The sequence below is a fragment of the Pleurodeles waltl genome, chromosome 7, assembly GCF_031143425.1.
Source record: "Pleurodeles waltl isolate 20211129_DDA chromosome 7, aPleWal1.hap1.20221129, whole genome shotgun sequence".
Taxonomy (NCBI): Eukaryota; Metazoa; Chordata; class Amphibia; order Caudata; family Salamandridae; genus Pleurodeles; species Pleurodeles waltl.
In genome coordinates, this window is record NC_090446.1 from 443,790,724 (window position 1) to 443,813,653 (window position 22,930).

At 44.9% G+C, this 22,930-nt stretch overlaps 1 protein-coding gene across 1 annotated transcript in view; it reads right to left on the bottom strand.

Annotated features, from left to right (window-relative positions):
• Window positions 1-22,930, bottom strand: part of LOC138304157 (programmed cell death 1 ligand 1-like) — a 220,068-nt gene that overhangs the window by 159,436 nt on the left and 37,702 nt on the right. Inside the window, exon 2 of the mRNA XM_069243972.1 lies at window positions 8,647-8,979. Coding sequence (XP_069100073.1) covers window positions 8,647-8,979 — 333 coding nt within the window. The remainder of the gene's footprint in view (window positions 1-8,646; window positions 8,980-22,930) is intronic.

Consider the following 22,930-nt stretch of genomic DNA (forward strand, 5'->3'; position numbering starts at 1 on the left):
AAGAAAAAAAAAAGTCCCTCAATCACATTGGGAGCAGCAGACGGGCACTGATTAAGTTGAATCAATCAGTGCTTGGTCCCTGCTCCACAGACAGACACGGAAATGATACTTGGCCTACAGTGACAAATTACAAGGCTTTAAAGAGCAGTGCCAAGCAAGCCAACAAATGGTAAACAACGGGCGGGCTTGAAGCCCATTTTAGTTAACAACAGAGTCTTGCAAGCGAGACGCATGTGCTAGCACAATCTATTGCAGGCTCGACCCTAAAAATCTACATGTAACACTGCAATTGCCTAATCCTAGATATATGTTTCAACATACACCACTAGATGTGCTTGCACATATACCATGAATAATGTCACAGACCTACAGTGTCACACTACCATGCAATTCACTGCACAGACCACCAAATACAGCATTGCAAACGATCATACACTTACACACATGTAGGGCCTGATTTAGAGTTTGGAAATGGGATATTCCATACAGACGTGGCAGATGTCCCATCCACCCTATTACAAATGCCATGGATTATAATGTACTTGTAATGCAGCAGATGAGATATCTGCCATGTTTATGACAAGAGTATCGCGTCTAGCACACTCTAAATCAGGCCCTAATATTTCCATTGCTTTATGTGCTGTGTCATACATTGCCACATCCACATGTGCCACCATTTATACTACATGCACTAGCACTTGCAGTGTCACACGAACTACCATCCATGCTACACCATCACAAAAGCTCCCACATATGCTACTATACACACAGACAACTCTGAAAATACCGGAAATTACAACTACTCCTATTTAAACCAAGAATGGCTCCAATGAGTCCAACCTCACCACTTATGAATGCAGTAATCTGAAGGTCATAAGCTAGATTTCCACTGACTGACAAACATGAGCATGCTATTCTATGGATGGCTACGAATGTACCGTGTAGGACCACTATACAGGGAGTGCAGAATTATTAGGCAAGTTGTATTTTTGAGGATTAATTTTATTATTGAACAACAACCATGTTCTCAATGAACCCAAAAAACTCATTAATATCAAAGCTGAATATTTTTGGAAGTAGGTTTTAGTTTGTTTTTAGTTTTAGCTATGTTAGGGGGATATCTGTGTGTGCAGGTGACTATTACTGTGCATAATTATTAGGCAACTTAACAAAAAACAAATATATACCCATTTTAATTATTTATTATTACCAGTGAAACCAATATAACATCTCAACATTCACAAATATACATTTCTGACATTCAAAAACAAAACAAAAACAAATCAGTGACCAATATAGCCACCTTTCTTTGCAAGGACACTCAAAAGCCTGCCATCCATGGATTCTGTCAGTGTTTTGATCTGTTCACCATCAACATTGCGTGCAGCAGCAACCACAGCCTCCCAGACACTGTTCAGAGAGGTGTACTGTTTTCCCTCCTTGTAAATCTCACATTTGATGATGGACCACAGGTTCTCAATGGGGTTCAGATCAGGTGAACAAGGAGGCCATGTCATTAGATTTCCTTCTTTTATACCCTTTCTTGCCAGCCACGCTGTGGAGTACTTGGACGCGTGTGATGGAGCATTGTCCTGCATGAAAATCATGTTTTTCTTGAAGGATGCAGACTTCTTCCTGTACCACTGCTTGAAGAAGGTGTCTACCAGGAACTGGCAGTAGGACTGGGAGTTGAGCTTGACTCCATCCTCAACCCGAAAAGGCCCCACAAGCTCATCTTTGATGATACCAGCCCAAACCAGTACTCCACCTCCACCTTGCTGGCGTCTGAGTCGGACTGGAGCTCTCTGCCCTTTACCAATCCAGCCACGGGCCCATCCATATGGCCCATCAAGACTCACTCTCATTTCATCAGTCCATAAAACCTTAGAAAATCAGTCTTGAGATATTTCTTGGCCCAGTCTTGACGTTTCAGCTTGTGTGTCTTGTTCAGTGGTGGTCGTCTTTCAGCCTTTCTTACCTTGGCCATGTCTCTGAGTATTGCACACCTTGTGCTTTTGGGCACTCCAGTGATGTTGCAGCTCTGAAATATGGCCAAACTGGTGGCAAGTGGCATCGTGGCAGCTGCACGCTTGACTTTTCTCAGTTCATTGGCAGTTATTTTGCGCCTTGGTTTTTCCACACGCTTCTTGCGACCCTGTTGACTATTTTGAATGAAACGCTTGATTGTTCGATGATCACGCTTCAGAAGCTTTGCAATTTTAAGAGTGCTGCATCCCTCTGCAAGATATCTCACTATTTTTTACTTTTCTGAGCCTGTCAAGTCCTTCTTTTGACCCATTTTGCCAAAGGAAAGGAAGTTGCCTAATAATTATGCACACCTGATATAGGGCGTTGATGTCATTAGACCACACCCCTTCTCATTACAGAGATGCACATCACCTAATATGCTTAATTGGTAGTAGGCTTTCAAGCCTATACAGCTTGGAGTAAGACAACATGCATGAAGAGGATGATGTGGTCAAAATACTCATTTGCCTAATAATTCTGCACTCCCTGTAATGGCATGTATGTGCTTGTATGTGAGAAAAGTTTTACATTTTATGTGAGCAAAATTCTAATTTTTAAAGGTACAGCTTCCTGAAGACGCTAATAAGGGGAAGGCAGGTGTACAACTAACCACAGACCACTGCCTAATCTTAGAAGATGAAAGTTACACTTTTCATTTTTCTTTTTTAAATGCAATCCATTTTCCTTTAAGGAAAATTAGCTGCATTTAAAAAAAAGTATTGATGTATTTAAAAAGCAATCACAGTAACAGTGGTCTGCTGACCATTCCTGTGATGGTTGTCATTCCTAATGGGTCATAAATTGTAACCTACCTCATCAATATTAATTAGGTAGTTCGATTTGCAACCCACTAGGAATTGCTAAATAAGAAATAAAACTTTCATACATTTAGATTAGCAATTATATAATAGGGATTTAGAAAAAAACTGCTATTTGGATATCGCTATACTAAAGATATGTACATCTAGCCCTACATTATTTTCCTGCTGCAAGTACAGCCCAAGAAGCTGAGTGGGATCCTAGCGGTAGTGAGCGCTTTACAAGTGTCATGTTGATTTATCGATTTCTAAGCCTAATATTATGGCCCTGTGGTAAACGACTGCCCACCCTGACCACCCCCAACTCTCGATAGGGCCAAGATTGCAGGTGTAGGACTGGAATTCACAGCTCAAACTGTTGTGTATGAATAGGGTGTAAGCAGTGTTGGAAAATAGGGCGATCAGGCCGCATCTTGATTCTTGCAGCTCTTTCTTGCTGGGTCTGGGATCCAACCGACCCAGGAAAACATGATGAATTTGTCATGGTGTCATTTTCTGACATCAGGGCACATTTCAGCAGCACCCCCTTTGTCTGCATTCCTTTTGGAGCAGCAATGTGCAGATGGCAAGGGGACTTTCTTAGTACACTTCCAGCCGGGCCCAAAATTAAGGCCTGATTTAAAGGGCAATCAGCCTTCCTTCTGTTTGCATATAATACTGTGTCGTAGTTTGGACTCTTGCTTTAAGCAAGACTGCTGGTTAAAGGATGACAGTACTTTTGCTTGTAGGCGACTATGCCTATCCTACAACAAGTCGCAACTGTTGCCCAAACCTTACCGACTCACTAGCAGCACCTCACCAGAAACACAATAGTAAAAGGTGATTTGTGGCAGCCTTTACGCATGGACTCGAGAATAAGACATCTCAGGGAGTGTTGTGGTTAAATGGAGATTACCCCTTTCTCATAGATATATCATGTCACAGGCAATGACAAAGATGCAATAGTTTTTATTTAACATAACTGCAATTTGCGATAAGTTGCATGGGCTGCAATGATTAGGATAATGAACAATGCAAGAAACAGAATTGTGAAGACGAGAGTCATTATTACAAAGACCCCCACCATCTTGCAATGCAAAGAAAAGACATACGAGATGTAATATGCCCTGATACCCTAATGTGAGAGGCCTAACCTCCTACCTAAAGGAGAGCTGGGTTTGCTAAACCTAATCTGCCAATGCTATGTCCATGAAGGGAGCCCCCAACCCTTGTTACCTTGGAATGAGGTCTCTATCTCAGAATCCGCAGGGACACGAAAACTGAGTCAGCGTCAAGACGACGTGCTGCATCGATATCAGCAATGGTGGCGATGCACTCGGGTCGGAATCCCTCTGATCATCTGTCTAAAGTGTGATGTATTTATACAGATCTACAAGGACCCCTGATGTAGGTGTGTTCCCAAACAATAGATAACAGACATGCTTGGTATGGCAATTAATATAAACAATCCCTCGAAAGTATAGAGAGGGAAAATCCCTAAGTGTGAACACCTACTGTTTCTTTGTGGTTGTTGCTTGATCTTGACGCCTTAGCGTGGTGACACTGATAATGCAAAGCATAACAAGTGGCCTAACTATCAACAAGGCAGCCATCTTAAAATAATTAAATAATTAAATGGGCTAAGACAGAGCAAGCTAAGTAGGTAAAAGTCACTAGGTGACGGGGGCACGAGTCTGTAAGCCATAGGCTAAGTTAACTCCTGTTTCGAACTAGGATTCACTACAACTGGATGGCAGCTACCTGGAGCCTTACACCTAGACGCCACATCAATGGAAGAAAACAAAGGCGCGCAGCATGTTATCAGTCTACAAGTACTTAGGAGAAACTATGATTTGGATGCAAGTTTATAACTTCGTTTAACTCCCTATCTAAGAGATGTGCTTGCACTGTAAGAATGCAAGATTTTTCTGTCTGTATGAGTAATTACATAAATATTGATGTAAATGGCACCTAATATTTTTTTTTAATTTTATTCTTTTATAGACCTACTCATCCCAGGGAAGGGTGACAGAGTGCTTTACATCACACACAATCAATCTTGTGTATAAATCAAAGTACAGGAAATGTTACATAAGACAGTGAGGGTTGTTAGACCTTTCAGTCTTAGGGTGGTCTTTGCCCAAACTTTTTGCCTTACTCCTTCTGTTTTTGCTGAATTCGTTTTTGTTGGCATTAGGACTCTGTGAATTCTTCACTAGTGCTAAAGTGCTTGTGCTCTCACCCTTAAACATGGTGAAATTGGCTTACCCCCCAATTCATACCTTTAATTTACTTGTAATCATGGAGTAAAGTGGTGCCAGGACCTGTAAGTAAAATACTAATTGTGGGCATGCAGCACTCATTATGCCACCCACTTAAGTACCCTTTAAACATATCTCAGGCCCGCCGTTGCAGCCTGTGTATGCAGTTTCAAAATGCTGTTTTGACTTGGCACAATAATCCTTTTGTCAGGCCCAAACCTCCCTTTTCAAAACATACAAGTCACTGCTAGGGTAGGCCCTAAAAGCCCAGAGGGTAGGGTGCAGTGTAGTTAAAAAGCTGGACATGTACTTTTATGTTTTTCATGCCCTGGTAGTGAAAAATCCTTAAATTCGTTTTCACTGCTGTAAGGCATGCCTCCCCCATGGAATAACATTGGGTTACCTTACTACATTTAATAAGTGATAACTTTCAAAAATTGGGAGCATGTAGGAATATTGAGTTTGGTATCTAAAGAATTGTAACTTAAATGCCTCTTTAATGGTAAAATCGGAATTTAAGTCACAATTCTGAAAATAACACTTTTAGACAGTTGGCATTTTCTTGTCACAAACATTTGGTGCCTGCAGCCTGTATCCCGGGTCACATGACAAGGTATAGCTGGCAGTTGATCTTTGAATTTCTCCCAGACAGTGTGACAAAGGGGGAATAGGTGTTGGCAGGATGGACTATCTCTGACTTGATATATGAGGGAGGAGCTGTCACCTATCACCCTTGCACATTACAAAGCCTCTGTCTGAGTACACTTACAAAGGGTTTAACACTCATCTTCTGTGTCCTCAGACACTCTGGGACTAGGGCAGGGAGGAAGGAAGTTCTGGACACTTCTGTAGGGTGGAGGATTCTAGAAGTTTCTCCTACTTCAAAGTTGGCAACAGGTGTAAATAATGGACTTTCAGGCCCAACTCTTTAGATCATCTCTGGAACTGTGTTCTCTTCAAGGAAGGAGATCTGCCCAGCTGTGTAGTCAGTCCAACTGACCTGCTTGCTGACCAAAGGCTGCTTTGATGCCCAAAACCTGCAGTTGCTATACTAGGATTCCTCACCTCCTGTAAGCTGCTCTGCTGAATCCAGTCTGCCTGTGTGGACCCAGGACCCCAAGGGTCAGTTAGCTGGCCCCCTGTTCAAGTCACAGGGACATAACAGGCTTGTTGATGCAACTCCTTGCATCTCCATGCAGTGTGGTGCAGTTCACCATAGACTCCGACCTAGCACAACGCAGTTTTTCCTTGTCCTTGATGCCGATGCATCTCAGTGTGTCTTTGCAAGCCCTGGCAGCTCCCTCGACTATGATGCGGGACCTTGCATCGCATCTGTTTGTCAACAGCATCTCAATGCCGGTCCTCTCATCACATCGCACCTCAATCGATGTCTTCTTGATCCTGGCCTGTTTAGTGCAATGCAAGGAATTTGCATCTCAACGCCCAGACCACAAGAAGGTACTTTTCAGAGGACTAAACTCAGTCATGTGTCTGACCACGCTCCATCACAGTCAGCTTGAACCTGTGACTTGGACTCGGTCTACGGCAACCAAATAAATGTGGTTGACACTTTTTACGTCTTAGTTCTTGATCTTGGTGTGGGATTTTTCATGTGTTGTGTTTTCACCATATTAGTGTTTGTGCGCTGTATAAATACTTTACACGTTGCCTCTAAGTTAAGCATGACTGCTTTTGTGCCAAGCTACCAGAGGGTAAATCAGAGGTTAAGTTGATTTTTGCTTGTGTTCCACCCTGACAAGAATTGTGGTTGCTCTTTGAATAGGGATTCACCCTTCTAAGCCAGTAACCCAATTTCCTACAAGGGTTATAACTTATAAGGTGTAGGAATCATTATCATCCATGCTTGTAGGCATTAGATGTTTAAAGTGAACGGTCGAGAGAAACACAAAGTCAGGATATAAAACCCAACACAGAGATCGGTTTTGCCTGTACTAATAAGACTTTATTGTTTCCCAAATAAACCTTTCTTTGCAATCTTAGAATAACAACAGATTTAGAAAAAGTGTAAGCATCTAAACCCACAACTTACACTTTGAGGCAGCTCTTTGATGCTGGTAAATAGATCACTGTGCTGTATTAAAAGGCTTGCAACTTATGAATTTGAAGTAATACAATTATCTCAGTGTCAAAAGCAGTAGTCCGCTTACCTATCTAAATGAAAATCAGGTCTGTTATCTGCAAGTTACATGATGTGCTTTCCAGTAGGCACATTAACCCTCAATGCACTTTATGAGTCAAAATTGTGACTGGACAAAACACAGAACTCTACCAGAACTGTGTTTACCACTAGAGTTATCTTACTGCTATTAAAATCCCCTCAAAATTGTTAGGCACACTATGATCTCTGCAGCAGGTGTCTTAACCCTGTGAGATATTTTAAAATGCAGCCTCTTTGAGGCCAACAAAGAAATCTAGAACAGATTTACTGTTTCATATGTCCTTGTTGCCAATTTCTTTACAGCAGAATTTTTTATTTTAAACTAAATCTGTAAGTTAACTGTCAGATTTTGCTTTTCTGCCGCCAACCCTCGTCACACCACCCCCTTTCGTCTGCCACACTTTAACTCCCAATTAATGGGTTCCAGAGTACACGTTTCCAAATTCCAGCACTGGGTGTAAGGTTGTAGCGATAGGTGGTTTTCTGTTGCTATACTAGCTCTAGCCATGAGGGCGGGGAAGTGTTTATGTGAATGTGGTGGAAGTTTGCCTGTGTTTGTTTTTGCTCCAAGTGCGGGCACATGACAACAAAGTCCCGTAGTTGTTGTCTTAATGTATCCGTGTAGATGTGTTTCCCTCTCTCTATACAGGTCAGGGCATTTGTTTGTTTTTCTCCGAGGCAGACCTGAAATTGTGATGTCACTTTTTGGTCATAACTGTATTTCCTTATTTTGGTGTAAATGATAAGCAGGTGTTATTGAGGTGCTGAGATATAGACACAGGTTTTTTTCTAGGGTTAGGCGTAACTGGCATAATTCTCTATAGTATAATTACTTGTATATACTGCATAATTACTGTAATAATGTGTAAATGTGTAAGAAGTGTAATCCAGCATTTAGAGTGTCCAAATTTGACCTGAGAATGCATTTTCCACTAAGAAGATAGCACTAAAGGCGACAGGACGCAAACAACAGTAGCCAGCAGCCACTCACTCACTCACTTAATTACTCAAGCTGGCATAATTGTTTAATTTCAGTAATTCACATCATAAGAGTAATGCTGATTTACTGAGTTACTGATATTACTCCAACTACTCCAGCGTGGTTAAAATTTCTCCCAGGCCTCATTTTTTCTACTTCCCCTAGGGGCAGGAGCAACAGGGGTTTATTAATGGGTACATTTTGGTGGATAATTTTGTGTACGAGTGAGCGAATTGGGCAAGTGTGTGATCACGATCCTAGTTTGAAGCGTTTGCCCCCTCCCTACTCTGGTTCTCGGAGGGCAGAAGCCTGACCAAATTGTTGGAGTATAGTAGTAACTGGCTATCAGACCACTTTTATGAAGGCAGTTATAAATTTGTGGTTTTTACAGTGCCACCTCACCTTCAACCTTCAGCCTAATCTGGCTTGTCGTCTTTCTGTTGCCGTATGTCACACTGCAGAGGTAGAGTCCTGCATCAGCAAGTATCACCTGCCCTATCACAAGAGAAGCATTCCCCTTCTCCAGCTCATGCTCCCTCAGCTGCAGGCGTGACAAAGCAACACGAAGCTCCATATTCTCAAAGGTGGCCTTGATGTTTCCATCCTTGGCCCAGTGTACGGTCAAGAGGCTGAGGTTCACTGGGAGATTATCCACAGATACAAGACATTCGAGGTGCAGGTTATCCCCGACATGTGAGGTGACTTGCGGCATGCCAGAATTGGCCAGCACTGCACCTGCAAAGCAAACACATGGACATGAGAACGTTTCACATCTTAACAGTCTTTTTAATCGCTGATGACCACAATGTTTCATTACCTCTGCCACACCTTTATATTGAAGGGGCCCGCGGAGAGAGAGACGCAGTCTAGTCTCTCCGCGGGCAGTTTCGGGATAGAGGAAGTGGCGCGCAGGGCGCCCTATTGGGTAAAAGGTAAGTGGGGGCGGGTTTAGGGTAGGAAATATAAGGGGGGTGGAGGGTGGGGTCGGCCTCTTCACTGCGCCGACTTAGCGTGGGAGGGTCGCGTTATTTAGGAAGGAGATAAGGAGGCAGGTTCAGTTAGGCCAGGGGTTTTTAGATTGAGAGCATTATCTACAGGCAGGCACACCGTCCCGCGGGGCATGCAGGAGGAGTAGGACACCGGCGGTAGGGGAGGCCGGCTCCTTGGGCAGATGTGGTCATGAGGGCAGAAACGGGGGAGGCAGCCCCCCCTTGGGCATTTTTGGCAATTGACAAAGTATAACCGGCGCGCGAAGCAGAGAAGGCCGGCAAAAAATAAATAAAAATTTGTTAGCGCGCGGAGACGCGCGTTCGGCAAGAGGCGGCCCCCCGGGGTTTTTTCAGCACCACCGGGAGACGTGCTGCAGAAAGTCAGCAGGCACAGGCCTTGCTGACGCGGAGGCGCCGTCACACCCCCGCGCGGGGCCCCAGGGCAACAAAAGGCGCGCTAGGTACAGGGAGGGCCCCTTGTATATAAAAAAATATATATATATATATATTATATTTTTCGGAATTTCTGGCAGCAGTGTCACAGGCAGCTGGACACCTACCCAATGCAGGGGACAGCATAGGGAACACCCACAACGGGTGCAGGCCAGTTTTTTGGGGCACAACATTGGTGCAAAAAAAAAATATATATATATAATAATATATATAAATAAATCTTAATAAAATAAAAGATAAAACACAGACAATTATACAGAGACACATAAAAGGAAGCAAATAATAGGGCCGTAGTAGAACAACAACCGACGCCTCGGTCGGCAACATGGCCACCGTCCATGACGCGGAGGCAGTAAGGGCCGCAATACGTGTTTTAGGCGAAGCAGGCAGGGCGGATTTACTTAGACCAGGGGTCCTAGACCAGGCCTGGGTGGGGATGACACGCCCCAGTAGTGCGGCATCGGGGCGGGTGGCGGCCGCAATAGCGGCATGCGAGTCACAGGACTCTGATGGGGAGAGGGATGAAGGATCTGTAGCACCCGGGCAGGGCGCGATTGCGCAGCAAGTTCTTCACGGGACACAGAGCCCGCTGATGTTTGGCGGGGAGACACAGGACACGCAGGACGCAGGGACAGCTAGCGCGCAAGTAGGCACGGACCCCGCAAGCAGCGAGGGCCACACAGCGGGGGGGGCCGGGGACAACAGGCACAGCAAGGAGGTAGAGCAACCCATACCGGGGCCCAGTGGGGATTTCACCCCCTTAGATTTGTCATACCACAGGGGGGAGGGCCCCAGCGCTGGGTTTTTCGGGGCACACGTAAAGAAAAGAGGCAAGTATGCCGGAAGACACAGGGGTGGGTCAGGGAGGGCCAAGGCAGGGCCACGCCAGGCCAGGGGAGGGAAAGTCAAGGCAGCACAGGAAGCAGGGACCGTGGTGGACCTGAGCCCGCACACACAGGGGGCCTGGGACCAGGCAGAGACATGGGATTTGGAGGCCAGAATAAGGGAACAGCGTAAGGCCGTTTTAGAAACAGAGGCCAGGTGGGCGCAGCTCTGCAAGGACAGGGACGAGGCACAGGCCCGCAGTGAGACAACCCCAAAACCCAGAGAGGCCAAGGGGCAGGCAGGGACACAGCAACCAGGGCAAGGAAGTGGAACCTGGGTATGGGTGCCACAGGCAAGGGGAGAACAGAGACAAATGGCTCGAACGGCCGAAGGGTCAGTAGGCGCGGTGAAACCCGGTGACGCAGACGGTCACGGGGGCAGAAGGGCAGCAATGCCAACGGCAGAGGTTGGCAAGAGACGGAATACGCCGACAGGGTGCAATACGGCCCAAACACGTTGGCACGAAGCTCTGGAGGGGTCTGCGGCGGCCTTCTCCACACCGAGGGATCAAGGACACCGTCTCGATGACACGCGTCATGCAGGTTTTGAAGCAAGTGCGAGTACATCAACTAATACAAGAGATTTCGGCCAGCGCAAAGGCCAATGGGAAGGAGATGATGAACTGGAACTAGACTATGAGGAGGAAGGGGATGAATGGGAGGATGGCGAAATACGAGATTGGGAGGTGAGCACGGTGACAAAGGGTGGCGGGCGAGGGCGCAAGAGTGGCGCAACCTCTTCGTGCTCTGTTTTACAGGTGGCAGCTCTGCTGGAAGGCCCCACTGGTGGTCGGCAAGTTACGCCGCGTGGCAGAAGCCTAAAAAGAATACCAAGGAGTCTGGGAGACACCGCTGGAGGTAAGAATTGGTGGTCAGTGTGGGGCAAGGGGAGCGGGATAATAAAGGAGGCTGACACAAGAAGGTCCATTGGGGTAGGAGACGGGTCAGTTTTAGAGAAGGCAGGGGATAGCGACATTCAGAAGACGGTCGAGAACAAAGATAAAGAAGGCACCGCCACGAGTGGTACAGCCACAATGGGGAAGGTGGATACGGGAGAAAAGGCGGTAGAGGACAAGGAAGAGGGAGGCCACAGAAAGAGACTGCTGTACATGGGTTTAGCCATGCCACTAGGTTCGCATGTGGCCGAAAAAACAAAAAACAAAATATGGAAACACGAATATGTAGATGTGTTTAAACTGTTGCATAGGGACATACAGGCAAAGGAAGGGTCCAAAGAGGAAGAATGGGAACTAGCACGTAGGCCTCGGGTGCCAATAACAATGGGTAACTGGACATCGGCCTTTTTGATATTCGCCAGTATATACTGCGAGAAATACCCAGACAGGGCCATTGCACTTTTTAAATACATGGATATAATTAGGAAGGCCCAAATGCATTTTGGAGGGTTCGCATGGCTCAGTTACGATGAAGAATTCAGGGCCCCAGTGAGTGTCAATCCGGAGAAACCGTGGGGTGACGTGGACCCCGAATTGTGGATGCAATGGATGGCATCGGCGCAGACAGCGGCGTCCACTCACACTGCGAGTGGCCTGCCAGTGACTTACAAGCCCTTTCAAGCTCGCCCCGCCCATGGAGGGGCGGGCAATACCACTAAGACAACAGGGACAACAGCGGGGGCTTGTTGGAACTTTAACAAGGGTTTTTGTTCCAGGGCACAATGCAGGTTCAAGCATGACTGCTCCAAGTGCGGGGGCCGTCATCCAGTCACCCAATGTTTCTCCCTGTCCAGCCCAGCTGAACAGTGGAGGGCTGCTAGAGGGAGAGGGGCGCATGGCACTCCTGCGCCAAAAGGGTCCTACACCAGTTAGACTGGAATTTCTGTTGCCATGGTTGCATATATACCCAGACATGGATAAAGCGCGTTTACTCGAATGGGGTTTTAGAGAAGGTTTTAGAATAGGTTACTAAGGACCTCGGCAACGGAGATGGGCTGACAATTTGCGGTCAGCCAAAGAACGCCCGCAGATAGTGCGTGACAAACTGGCAAAAGAGGTAGTTTTAGGCAGAATAGCAGGCCCATTCTCTGGGTGGCCAAGTGACACCTTGATGATATCACCTTTGGGAGTGGTACCCAAGAAAGCACAAGGGGAATTTCGGTTGATTCATCATTTGTCTTGGCCGGAAGGGACGTCTGTCAATGATTTTATTGCCCAAGAGGACTCTAAAGTAATTTACGCTTTAGTCGATGATGCGATAAAGTTAGTTTTAAAGTGTGGCAGGATGGCGGAATTGGCAAAATGCGACATTCAATCATCTTTTAGACTGCTCCCTATTCATCCAGCAGATTTTGACCTCTTGGGCATGCAGCTGGATGGCAACATTTATGTGGACAGGGTGCTGCCCATGGGCTGCTCGATATCATGTGCTCTTTTCGAGATTTTCAGCACCTTTTTACAATGGTTTTTTGTAAGAGCGAGTGGACATAGGTGGGTGACGCACTACCTAGACGATTTCTTATTTGTAGGGCCTGCGGCATCTGGGGCGTGTAGGCGGGCTCTGGACGCTTTCCAGAAGCTGGCGCAACAGGCAAGTGTGCCTTTGGCTCTAGAAAAAACAGAAGGCCCCGCGCCGATTCTAACCTTTTTGGGCATTGAACTGGATACGAAAGAATTGGTCGCCATGTTGCCAGAGGCAAAAGTGGGAGAGATGCTAGATTGCCTGGCGGAAGCGCGCACTTTGCGCAAGATGGACCTGAGAATGGCTCAGAGGCTTTTAGGCTACCTTAATTTTGCGTGCAGAGTAGTTAGGGGTGGTAGAACTTTTTGTAGGCGGTTGGGACTTTCCATGTCAGGTGCCGTACTTCCGCACCACAGGATACGAGTATCATTGACGTTACGAGAAGACATTAGAGTATGGGAGATTTTTCTGAGACATTTCAGTGGAGTGCCGATGTCTTTTGGGGAGTCGGACACGGTATGGCAGGTACAAGTTCTCTCAGACGCAGCAGGAGCATCAGGCTTTGGTTTATATTGGGACGGGAGGAGGTGTGCGGAGACATTTCTGGCATCTTGGATGCAGCAAGGGAGAAGCATTGCGTTCTTGGAGTTTTTTCCCCTTTTAGTGGCACTGGCAGTGTGGGGACAAGAATTAGCTAACAGGACAGTGATTTTTCAGATAGACAATATGGCAGTGGTAGAGTTGGTAAACAGACAGAGAGCAAGGGACCTCAGAGTTTTGCGCTTGTTGCGCCAGTGCATGCTGTTATGTTTGTCTTTGAATGTTATTTTTAAAGCTGCACATACACCGGGGATCTATAACGAGATTGCAGACTCCCTATCTCGTTCACAGTGGTGGCGTTTCCGCGAATTGGCACCTGGAGCGGATCAGAACAAGACTGTGGTCCCGGCAGACATCTGGGAATGTGGGGCATGATGATCACGGGGCTGGTGGAGATGTCATTAGCTGTATCCACGTGGCGTAACTACAGAATGGCATGGTTGGAGTTTCAATCTTTTGAACAGTTTTGGGGCAATTTCTGGGCACAAAGCCTGCCAATGCTTGAAGCCAGGACTAGACGTTTCGTGTTGTTTCTGATCGGGGAGGGTTTATCTCCAGCTACAATTGGGGGGAAACTGGCTGGCGTGTCTTTCTATGGAAAATTGTTTTTCGGTTATGATCCAGCGCGCAATGATTTATTGGGTAAAATGCTGACGGGATGGAGCAAGGTTAGAGCGAGCGGAGACAAGCCAGCAAGGGAACCCATTACGTTGAAATGTTGATAGAGATGGTACAGGTGTTACCAGTCTGTTGTAGGGATGAATACGAGGTGGGTTTATTTCGGTTATGTATGTTGTGGATGTTTGTTGGCGCATTTAGAGTATCAGAGTTGTTGGGGGTGGGTAAAGAAATTGGGGTAAGGAGAAAAGAGGTATGCGTGCATAAAGACAGGTTGGGGATATGGCTAAGATGGTCAAAAACTGACCAGCTGGGGAAAGGCAAGTGGATATGGTTGAGAAAAGGGGGCGTGGAGTTAGCTTGCCCGGTTGAGGAATGGGTCAGTTTCAAAGCCAGATGGCCAGGGGCAGGTGAAACAGGGGTTTTCATGCATGCGTCAGGGAAGAAGCTAACTAGTTACCAACTTTTACAAGTTATGAGAATGGCCCTTGGAAGGATAGGGCGGCGCGCATGTGACTATGGAACGCACTCATTTAGGATTGGCGCGACAACGGAGGCAGCACATTTGGACTGGGATTGGGCTAAGATCAAGGCCATAGGGAGATGGAAGTCTAGGAGCTGTGAGAGATATGTTAGGCCTTGAAGAACACGGAACAGACAGAAGAGGAAAGATGGGGGGGGGGTTGCGTATCCAGGCAATTGTTACAATGTTTTTTCTTTACAGGCTGCGTGGCTGGGCCGGAGACGGGAAAGATGACGACATGGTTGGTCGGCCATTCGTTTGTTCATTGGGCGGCAAAATTTGCAGAGAAGCAAATTTATGGCAGATCATTGGGACTGCCCAGCAGAAACCATGAAGTGCGTTGGTGGGGCAAGAGTGGTATGAGGTGGGGGAGCCTGCTCCCATTTATCACGAGTAACTTGCCTCAGTGGGGATGCCCAGATTTGTTATTGATTCATTTGGGGGAGAATGATCTGGGGAAGCTATCGGGGCTCATTTTGATTCAATTGATGCAGAGGGATTTGGAACTTTTAAAACAAAAACTATACGGAACATGCTTTATATGGACGGAATTTGTGCCGAGAAGGGCTTGGAGAGGGGCTATTAATCATGGAGCCATAGAGCGGGCTCGGAAAAAATTGAACAGAGCTATGAGAGTTTTCTGCTGGGCCCAGGGGATCAAAGTTTTGAGACACAGGGACATAAAAGAACCAGAACAAGTTTTGTTTCGCGACGACGGGGTCCATTTATCACAGTTGGGTAATGTGTACTATATCACAGAACTGAGACTGATGTTAGAAAGCGTATGGGGTACAAATTTGTGTACCCGGAAATAAAAGAGGGTGGGGCAGCGAAACGCCTCACAGGTTTCTCTGGTTGGCAGGAGATGGGGGAGGGTGGAGAGTTAGGTGCAGGCTTGTCCACCCTTCCAGGGGGAAAAACAAGGAATTGAAGGATCAGAGCGGGGAGGGGTAGGCTACAGGCAGGGAAGGCATGGGAGGAATAGGGGAGCATATACGGTAGGAAAATTGAAGGGAGATATTTTAAGGAGAAAATAAAGGAAAGGGAATTGTTAAGTTAAAGTCTGTTTAAAAGGAGATACAGTTAAATGTTTAAGTAATGATGTTTAAAACCTGTTCTAATAAATGACCTTTTACACCAACAAGAGTGTCACGTATGTATGTCCCAATGAAGGGGCCCGCAGAGAGAGAGACGCAGTCTAGTCTCTCCGCGGGCAGTTTGGGGATAGAGGATGTGGCGCGCAGGGCGCCCTATTGGGTAAAAGGTAAGTGGGGGCGGGTTTAGGGTAGGAAATATAAGGGGGTGGAGGGTGGGGTCGGCCTCTTCACTGCGCCGACTTAGCGTGGGAGGGTCGCGTTATTTAGGACCACCCACCCACCCAGCTTAGGAAGGCAGAGGGAGGAGAGGATAGTTAGGCAGGAAAGGGGGGTCAGGTAGGAGCGGTTAACAGTCATTTAGGACAGGTGAATTTGAGAGTGATGGCAGGAGATGGAGTAGAGAGCCAGGTGCGGGCTTGTCCACCCTTCCAGGGGGAAAAACTAGGAATTGAAGGATCAGAGCGGGGAGGGGTAGGCTACAGGCAGGGAAGGCATGGGAGGAATAGGGGAGCATATACGGTAGGAAAATTGAAGGGAGATATTTTAAGGAGAAAATAAAGGGAAGGGAATTGTTAAGTTAAAGTCTGTTTAAAAGGAGATACAGTTAAATGTTTAAGTAATGATGTTTAAAACCTGTTCTAATAAATGACCTTTTACAGCAACAAGAGTGTCACGTATGTATATCCCGAAAGGCTCTAGATGAATTAGATACTTCCAAGACCGCCGGTTTTCACAGAGCAACGGATTCCAGTATCTATGTCCCTAATTTGTTGAAGTGGTGTGCACCCTTCTCTGGGCAACCAGATGAGGCACAGCAGAGGATTCACACTCCTTCAATTATGTGTATGACCCAACAGCTGTCTTCCAAACTATGCACTTTGCTCAAAGATTGTTCTTAACTGGTGATGGCCTCAAAGTCAGTGCTTAATTTGAACCAATGGTTTCCGGTGCTCGGCACCAGCATTTAATTGTCAACACCTGCACTTATGATAGCCTACAACACAGTACTAAAGTATGTCTAATTTAGAGATGAGCACATGAAGAGTTGTTAATCATTTTTAAAGTATTTAGAATTAACAAATACCTGTCTCCCAAGCCATTCTTATAGCTCTTATAGCTTTGGGGATCTAGAATAGTCTGAATTGCCACTCTTGTGGGAGTGTGATGGTTAGTAGTTTTGTTGGCACTGACATTGGCAGGGACAATGAGTAGTGAAAGCTGCAGTGGCCTCGTGGCAATGGCCCCGGCACTTGTTTTTTCACAAATTAAGCACTGCTCAATGTCATCTCTCTTCCTCATTCTTTACCCTCCTTTTGCACGTTATCTTGTTCTTTTTATTGCCCTGCTTAGCTTCATAGGGCAGAGCAGGTGGGCACATGCAACCTTGGTAGGGCTTTCAACCATGGACAAAACACCCATTAGGCAGAAAGAGCTTTAGCCTCCCACCCACCTGTCAGCCTCTGTAGGCTAGGGTTGATTCAGACATATCAAAGTTCAGTCTTGTGCAGCGCGGGCGTGTCCTCAGAAAGCCATTCACAACTCTAAAGGCCTCCAGTTTCTTCTTTTATTTCGTTCATGGCTTCTCTTTCCCACCAATATCTTAACAAAATAATTTCACTCACATAATTACTATTCGCATGGGCTACTTAAGGTGTCCAGGGGCTGGAAGACAGCAAGGACCCCCATTCCCAAACAATCAGCAGGGGTAACATGCAAAAGCCCCAATTAAACAAAAAGACAGAATAGGAAAGCTACTATTAAAGTTAAATTAGGCAAAAGCAGGAAACATTGAGGTACGTGGCCTTGGTCCAAAGACAAATAAAAGTATATGTGACATTAGGATATAATTCTTGGCAGCAGTCTGCATTCTTTTAGGTCTATCATTAGCTAATACCTTTATGATTTTACTAAAATATGTGTCATAAACTTTCACATATGGGATTTCTTCCACCTCTCATCCATTGCTCTATTGTTGTGTCATTCACATTTAAGCCACTGGTTAACTGTACTTTAAGTGACTGCATTTTGATCTCTTACAAGGAGCGCACCCTCACAAAAGGTGGTTCTCTTCAGTGCCAGTGTTTTGTTTTTACTTCATCATAATTTTAGTGTTACCTTTGTATTTAAAGCTTGATGTGACAGCACAACGCTTCTGATGCACACTCCATTTTTTATCAGATCCCATCTGCCAGTACTGTTGTAAATTCCTTTCGGAGTGCTTTGCTTTTCTGACTGCTGCTATTTCACAGCATACCATATTGTGTACATTTGAAACTGTTCTGTAAAAAACTATTGGTGCTTTACTTATTTCTCTCTTTCTATACTTCTTTCTTTCTTTCCTAATTGCTTTCTTTCTTTCTTTCTTTCTTTCTTTCCTCCTTTCTTTGCTCTTCCTTCTTTCTTTCTTGCTTATCTATTTATTTATTCTTTCTTTCTTTCTTTCTTTCTTTCTTTCTTTCTTGTTTGGCCTTCTTTAATTCTCGCCTATTTTCATTCATTCTTTTCTTCTCTCTTTCCTTTTCTCTTGATTTCTTTGTTTCTTTCTTTTTCCTTCTTCCTTTCTTTTGCTCTTTTTTCCCTTCTGTTTCATTCTCACTTCTTCCCATCTCGTTCCTTCTTTTTTCCATCTTTCTTTCCTTCCTTCCCTGTTTCCCAATCTTTCTTTGTTTCTTCGCTCTTTCCTCTCCTTTTCTTTCCTTCTCAAATTATTTTCAGATTTTAAATGTATTTATTTAACATGCATAGTTAATTAAAACAATTACATGACCAAATACATCAAATGTCACAGTTCTCAGGTCACCCCCTTGGTACACGTGAGGTGCAGAACGTAATATACATATCAATAATCCCTTACTTGTCACCCTATGAATGTTAAGATTCAAAAAACAAAAACAGGTAAACACCCTAAACCCCTAGTTGCTTACCTAAATGCAATTATAGTGCATTTAGTGCTTGTGTTAAAATGCAGGCAGTTGGAAATAACCTTTCTGAAATCATATAAAATAGTTGAGTGATCAGCAGGAAAAGGGTGAACACACTGACATACCAACAATTTACTTAAAACACAAAAAAAAAAAATACATTCAGGGCTTTTACTGGCTTACCAGGCACAACTGAAATGCACAATTAAAGTGCATTTAGTACTTGTGCAATCATGCAAACAGTTAGAGTGTGTTCAGTGCTAGTGCAAACACACTCACAGTTGTAAGGGGGGTACTACTTGACTCTAATTCGGAAATCAAAAAGGCAATCTTACACAGAGGATCCCCTTACTGCTGAGCTCAGTAAAATGAAAATTGAACAGCACACTTTTAACATGAAACCAGATTTTTTTCCTTCCTCTTCCCTTCTTTCCTTCTTTCTTTCCTGCTTTCCTTCTTTCTTTCTCTCTATTTCTCTATCTTTATTTTTCTTTTTTTCTTTCTTCCTCGAAGGCAAGAGGCTTGCAGCTAATGCGACATTGATTTATTTTTAAGTAGTTTCCTTCAGTGCCAGGCAGTACTAAGATAATGTGTGTTTTTTTAGACCACAAAACGTTTTTGCCTCTGGCTTTTTTTTAATTAGAATAATGAGGGCCCGGCATATACCCAAACAATAAAGTTTTGTAAAAACCCATGACAAAACAAAAGAAGAATTGCCAGAAGGCTGGTGACGAAGGCATTCATAATATGTAACACTGTTCTGCCTTTAACTGTACAATCGAAATGTTACATTCTAGCATAAAGTTCTTGCAATAATTCTGCTTACTACACAAAACATGTGTTCATACGTATGCTATAGGTGGGCAAAATAGATTTTTTTCCAAATAAGCATAATTTTCACAAAAATTGTACAAACGTTTGCACATTTGGATGGTACTTTGCTGGTATTGTGTATGAAAATGTTTTGTGAGAGAACTTTCTAGCAAACGTCACACGCAGTAACAGTGTATGGCTGTCAAGGAGAAAATGTCTCTCAACTGCTGTTTTGCTGTTGTTGCAATACACTTTCGGATTACCTTTAAGATCAAAAATGTTCATGCTTTTAGCAGCATAATGAAAGCTTCACTCAGGCAAAAACTGAATTAATGGCACAATATTACGACTATGTCCCCCATTAAGACTTCGGTGGACGGAAAAGCCCACCTGCCGAAGTTCCAATAAGGAGGCTGCCGCCCATGTGGCTGCCTCCCTGCCGGGGCTATTACGAGATTTCCGCTGGGTCAGCACTGGCCCAGCAGGAAACGCCCTACAACGTAGTTTCCGGCTAGTAATAGAGCTGGCGGCAATGCTTTAGTGTGTAGGGTGCAAAGCAGACAGTGAACTTTGCGATGGACTGGCCATGGGGGCTCCTGCACTGCCTATACCAAGTGCATGGACCCTCTGGGGCCCCCTGTACCTCGTCTCTGCCAGCCGTTTCATGGCAGTGCTACTGCCATGAACCTCTAGTAGAGAAGAGAGTTGTCATCGTGGATTAGGACCGCCACACCATCCTGTGGAGGAAGAGTGGAGGTGCTGGCAGTCCGATCATGGTGCTACCGCCGCATTGGCGGCAGTACGACCACCACCCTGGCGATCTAAAGACTGCCAGGGTCATAATGAGGGACAATGTAATTTGTGAGGCAGAACATCGTAAAAGTACAAATCTGCTGTACAGGCGCTGCAGAGATACACACTCTGCACCCATATTATAGCACACTTACTTAATAATTAGGGCCAATGCTTATCCTCGGAAATTCTGTAATGAGTTCTCCCACTTGGGTTAACCCCCTATTGCAGACAGACCTGCACTAAGGACCCAAGAGGCAAAGTAGTTGGCAAAAATATGCTATAGAGCAACACATAATGTATATTTTTTAAGTAATAAAGTGCTCACCTGGTACTAGTGCATTATTAAAGTGGGTCAAAACAGCCATGGAGTCACCAGCAGTGGGCAGCAAAAAGTGCAATATTACAGGTAGGAGCTTTATAAACAACCCTTTTCCTGGAGAAGTTATGTTGGAGAGAAGGTAAAATGTATTTCTACCTGTGGCAGGGATAATCCTTACACTGATACGCTGTATAGCCATTATACCCTTATCTCCCATTGGGAACACTGTTTTAAGAACAGTCACTAATTTAAGCACGAAGTGCTCAACTCCCAATGAAAATATTGTATAAAGTAAAGAGCAGTGACTAAGTAGGTTATGTGCTACCTAGGATGGACCTCTGAAGTCTGAATATCTATACTTTGGTTGTCAGATTAGTTAAAAGCACAGCTGATTAACTGCACTGCTAATTACCTCACATATTGCATCACTCATGACATGTTCTATGACATTATTGATAACATCCCTGCAAGATCTGAAATGACATAATTCATGGCCTGAGTGTGAGCTATAGTTAACTAGGGCACAGGATATAGGGTCATATGTACAAAAGCTTTTTCCCATAGACACAGAATGGGTAAAATCCTTTGGTACATCTGGCCCATAGTTCTTTGAGTTAACTGTAGCTAGTGAATGTCAGAGGTTTTGTTCCTTTAAAGCGCTATGTTTTTACTGACATTTTCTATGTCTCTTTAACCTTAGGTTTCTCCAGTGAATATATATATACGCCACTGGGTAGTTTATAGTTAGGATCATGTTTCCATACAAAATTACTTTTTTGTGTTGCTAACTTTAGCGCTGTTTGAGTAATCTTCATGAAACCTTCCAAAAAAGTGCTACTTTTTGCCTGGTATGAGCATAACAAGTTTCCGGGTGATTGGTCAAGCGACGGCAGAGAAAAGAGGGGGGCCAAAACGTGTGTTCCCCATTCCTTTTTCCATAGGAACTTTAGACACAGCTACAGCCCAAATGGCTGAACTGATTTACACCTAATGTGGCAGAAGGCTAGATCTTGGTCCGGAAAGAGTGCATTTTGTGATTTGGTGTGAATTTGTTCAGTAGTTTGTGAGCAATTAATGCTCGAATACTTTGTTTATTTTACACCGCAGAGGATCTGCTGGGCCAACAGAGGGTGGGAGATCCTGACTTGACAGTTCTGGCTGGACTGTTTCTACTGGAGTAGGGTCAACACGGATTTGCATGTAGCTGACAATGGATTGGGATGTGGCCCGAGTGATTACCACTGGCTGAGATTAGTTCATGCATTCCATTCATCACTGTTTTGTATACTTACAGTGTCACCCTAAGTGGGAAGGGTAAGCCCAGACTTGAGTCCCATGCACACTGTGCCACTGGAACTAAGCTGTTCCCTGTTGGTGAGCCCATAACTAGAGCAAAACCTGTTCTGGCTTGCTTATGTTCCAGTTCATGGTGGACTTGGCTTGGTAGTTTGGGCTGGACTGTTCCTGCTGGAGCAGGGCCAAAATTGATTTGCATATAGCTGGTTCCAAACTGAGGTGGCATGGTATGCGCAATAACAATGGATTGGGATGCAGCCTGCATGATTGCCAGTAGGTAAGATTAATTCAAGCATTCCATTCATCACTGTTTTGTATACTTATTGTTTTGCCCTAAGTGGGACAGGTATGTCCAGATGTGGGTCCCGTGCACACTGTATAACTGGAGCTAATCTGTACTTGACTGAAGAACCCTTAACTGGGACAAAATCCATCCTTGGTTGCTTGTGTTCCAGTTCAAGAAAGGTCTGGCATGGCAGTTCGGACTGGACTTTTTCTAATGGAGCTGGATTAAGACTTATTTTCATATAGCTGGGTCTAAACTGAGGTGGCATGGTGTGCAAAATAATTATAGATTAGGATGCAACCCAAGTTTTTACCATTGGCTGAGATTAATTCAAGTCTTCCATTCATCACTGTTTTGTATACGTATTGTGTCACCCTAATTGAGATGGGTATACCCAGAAGTGGGTCCTGTGTGCACTGGCTTACTGAAACTAACCTGTACTCATCTGATTAGCCCAAAACTAGGGCAACACCAGTCCTAAATTGCTTGTGTTCCTGTTCAGGGGGACCAGGCTTGGCAATTTGGGCTGGACTGCTCCTGTTGGAGCAGGGCTAAGACTGATTTGCATACACCTGGGTTCAAATTGAGGTGGCATGGTGTGCAAGATAAGAAAGGATTGGGCTAAGGCTCAAGTGATTTCCAGTTGCTGAGATTAATTCAAGCATTCCATCCAT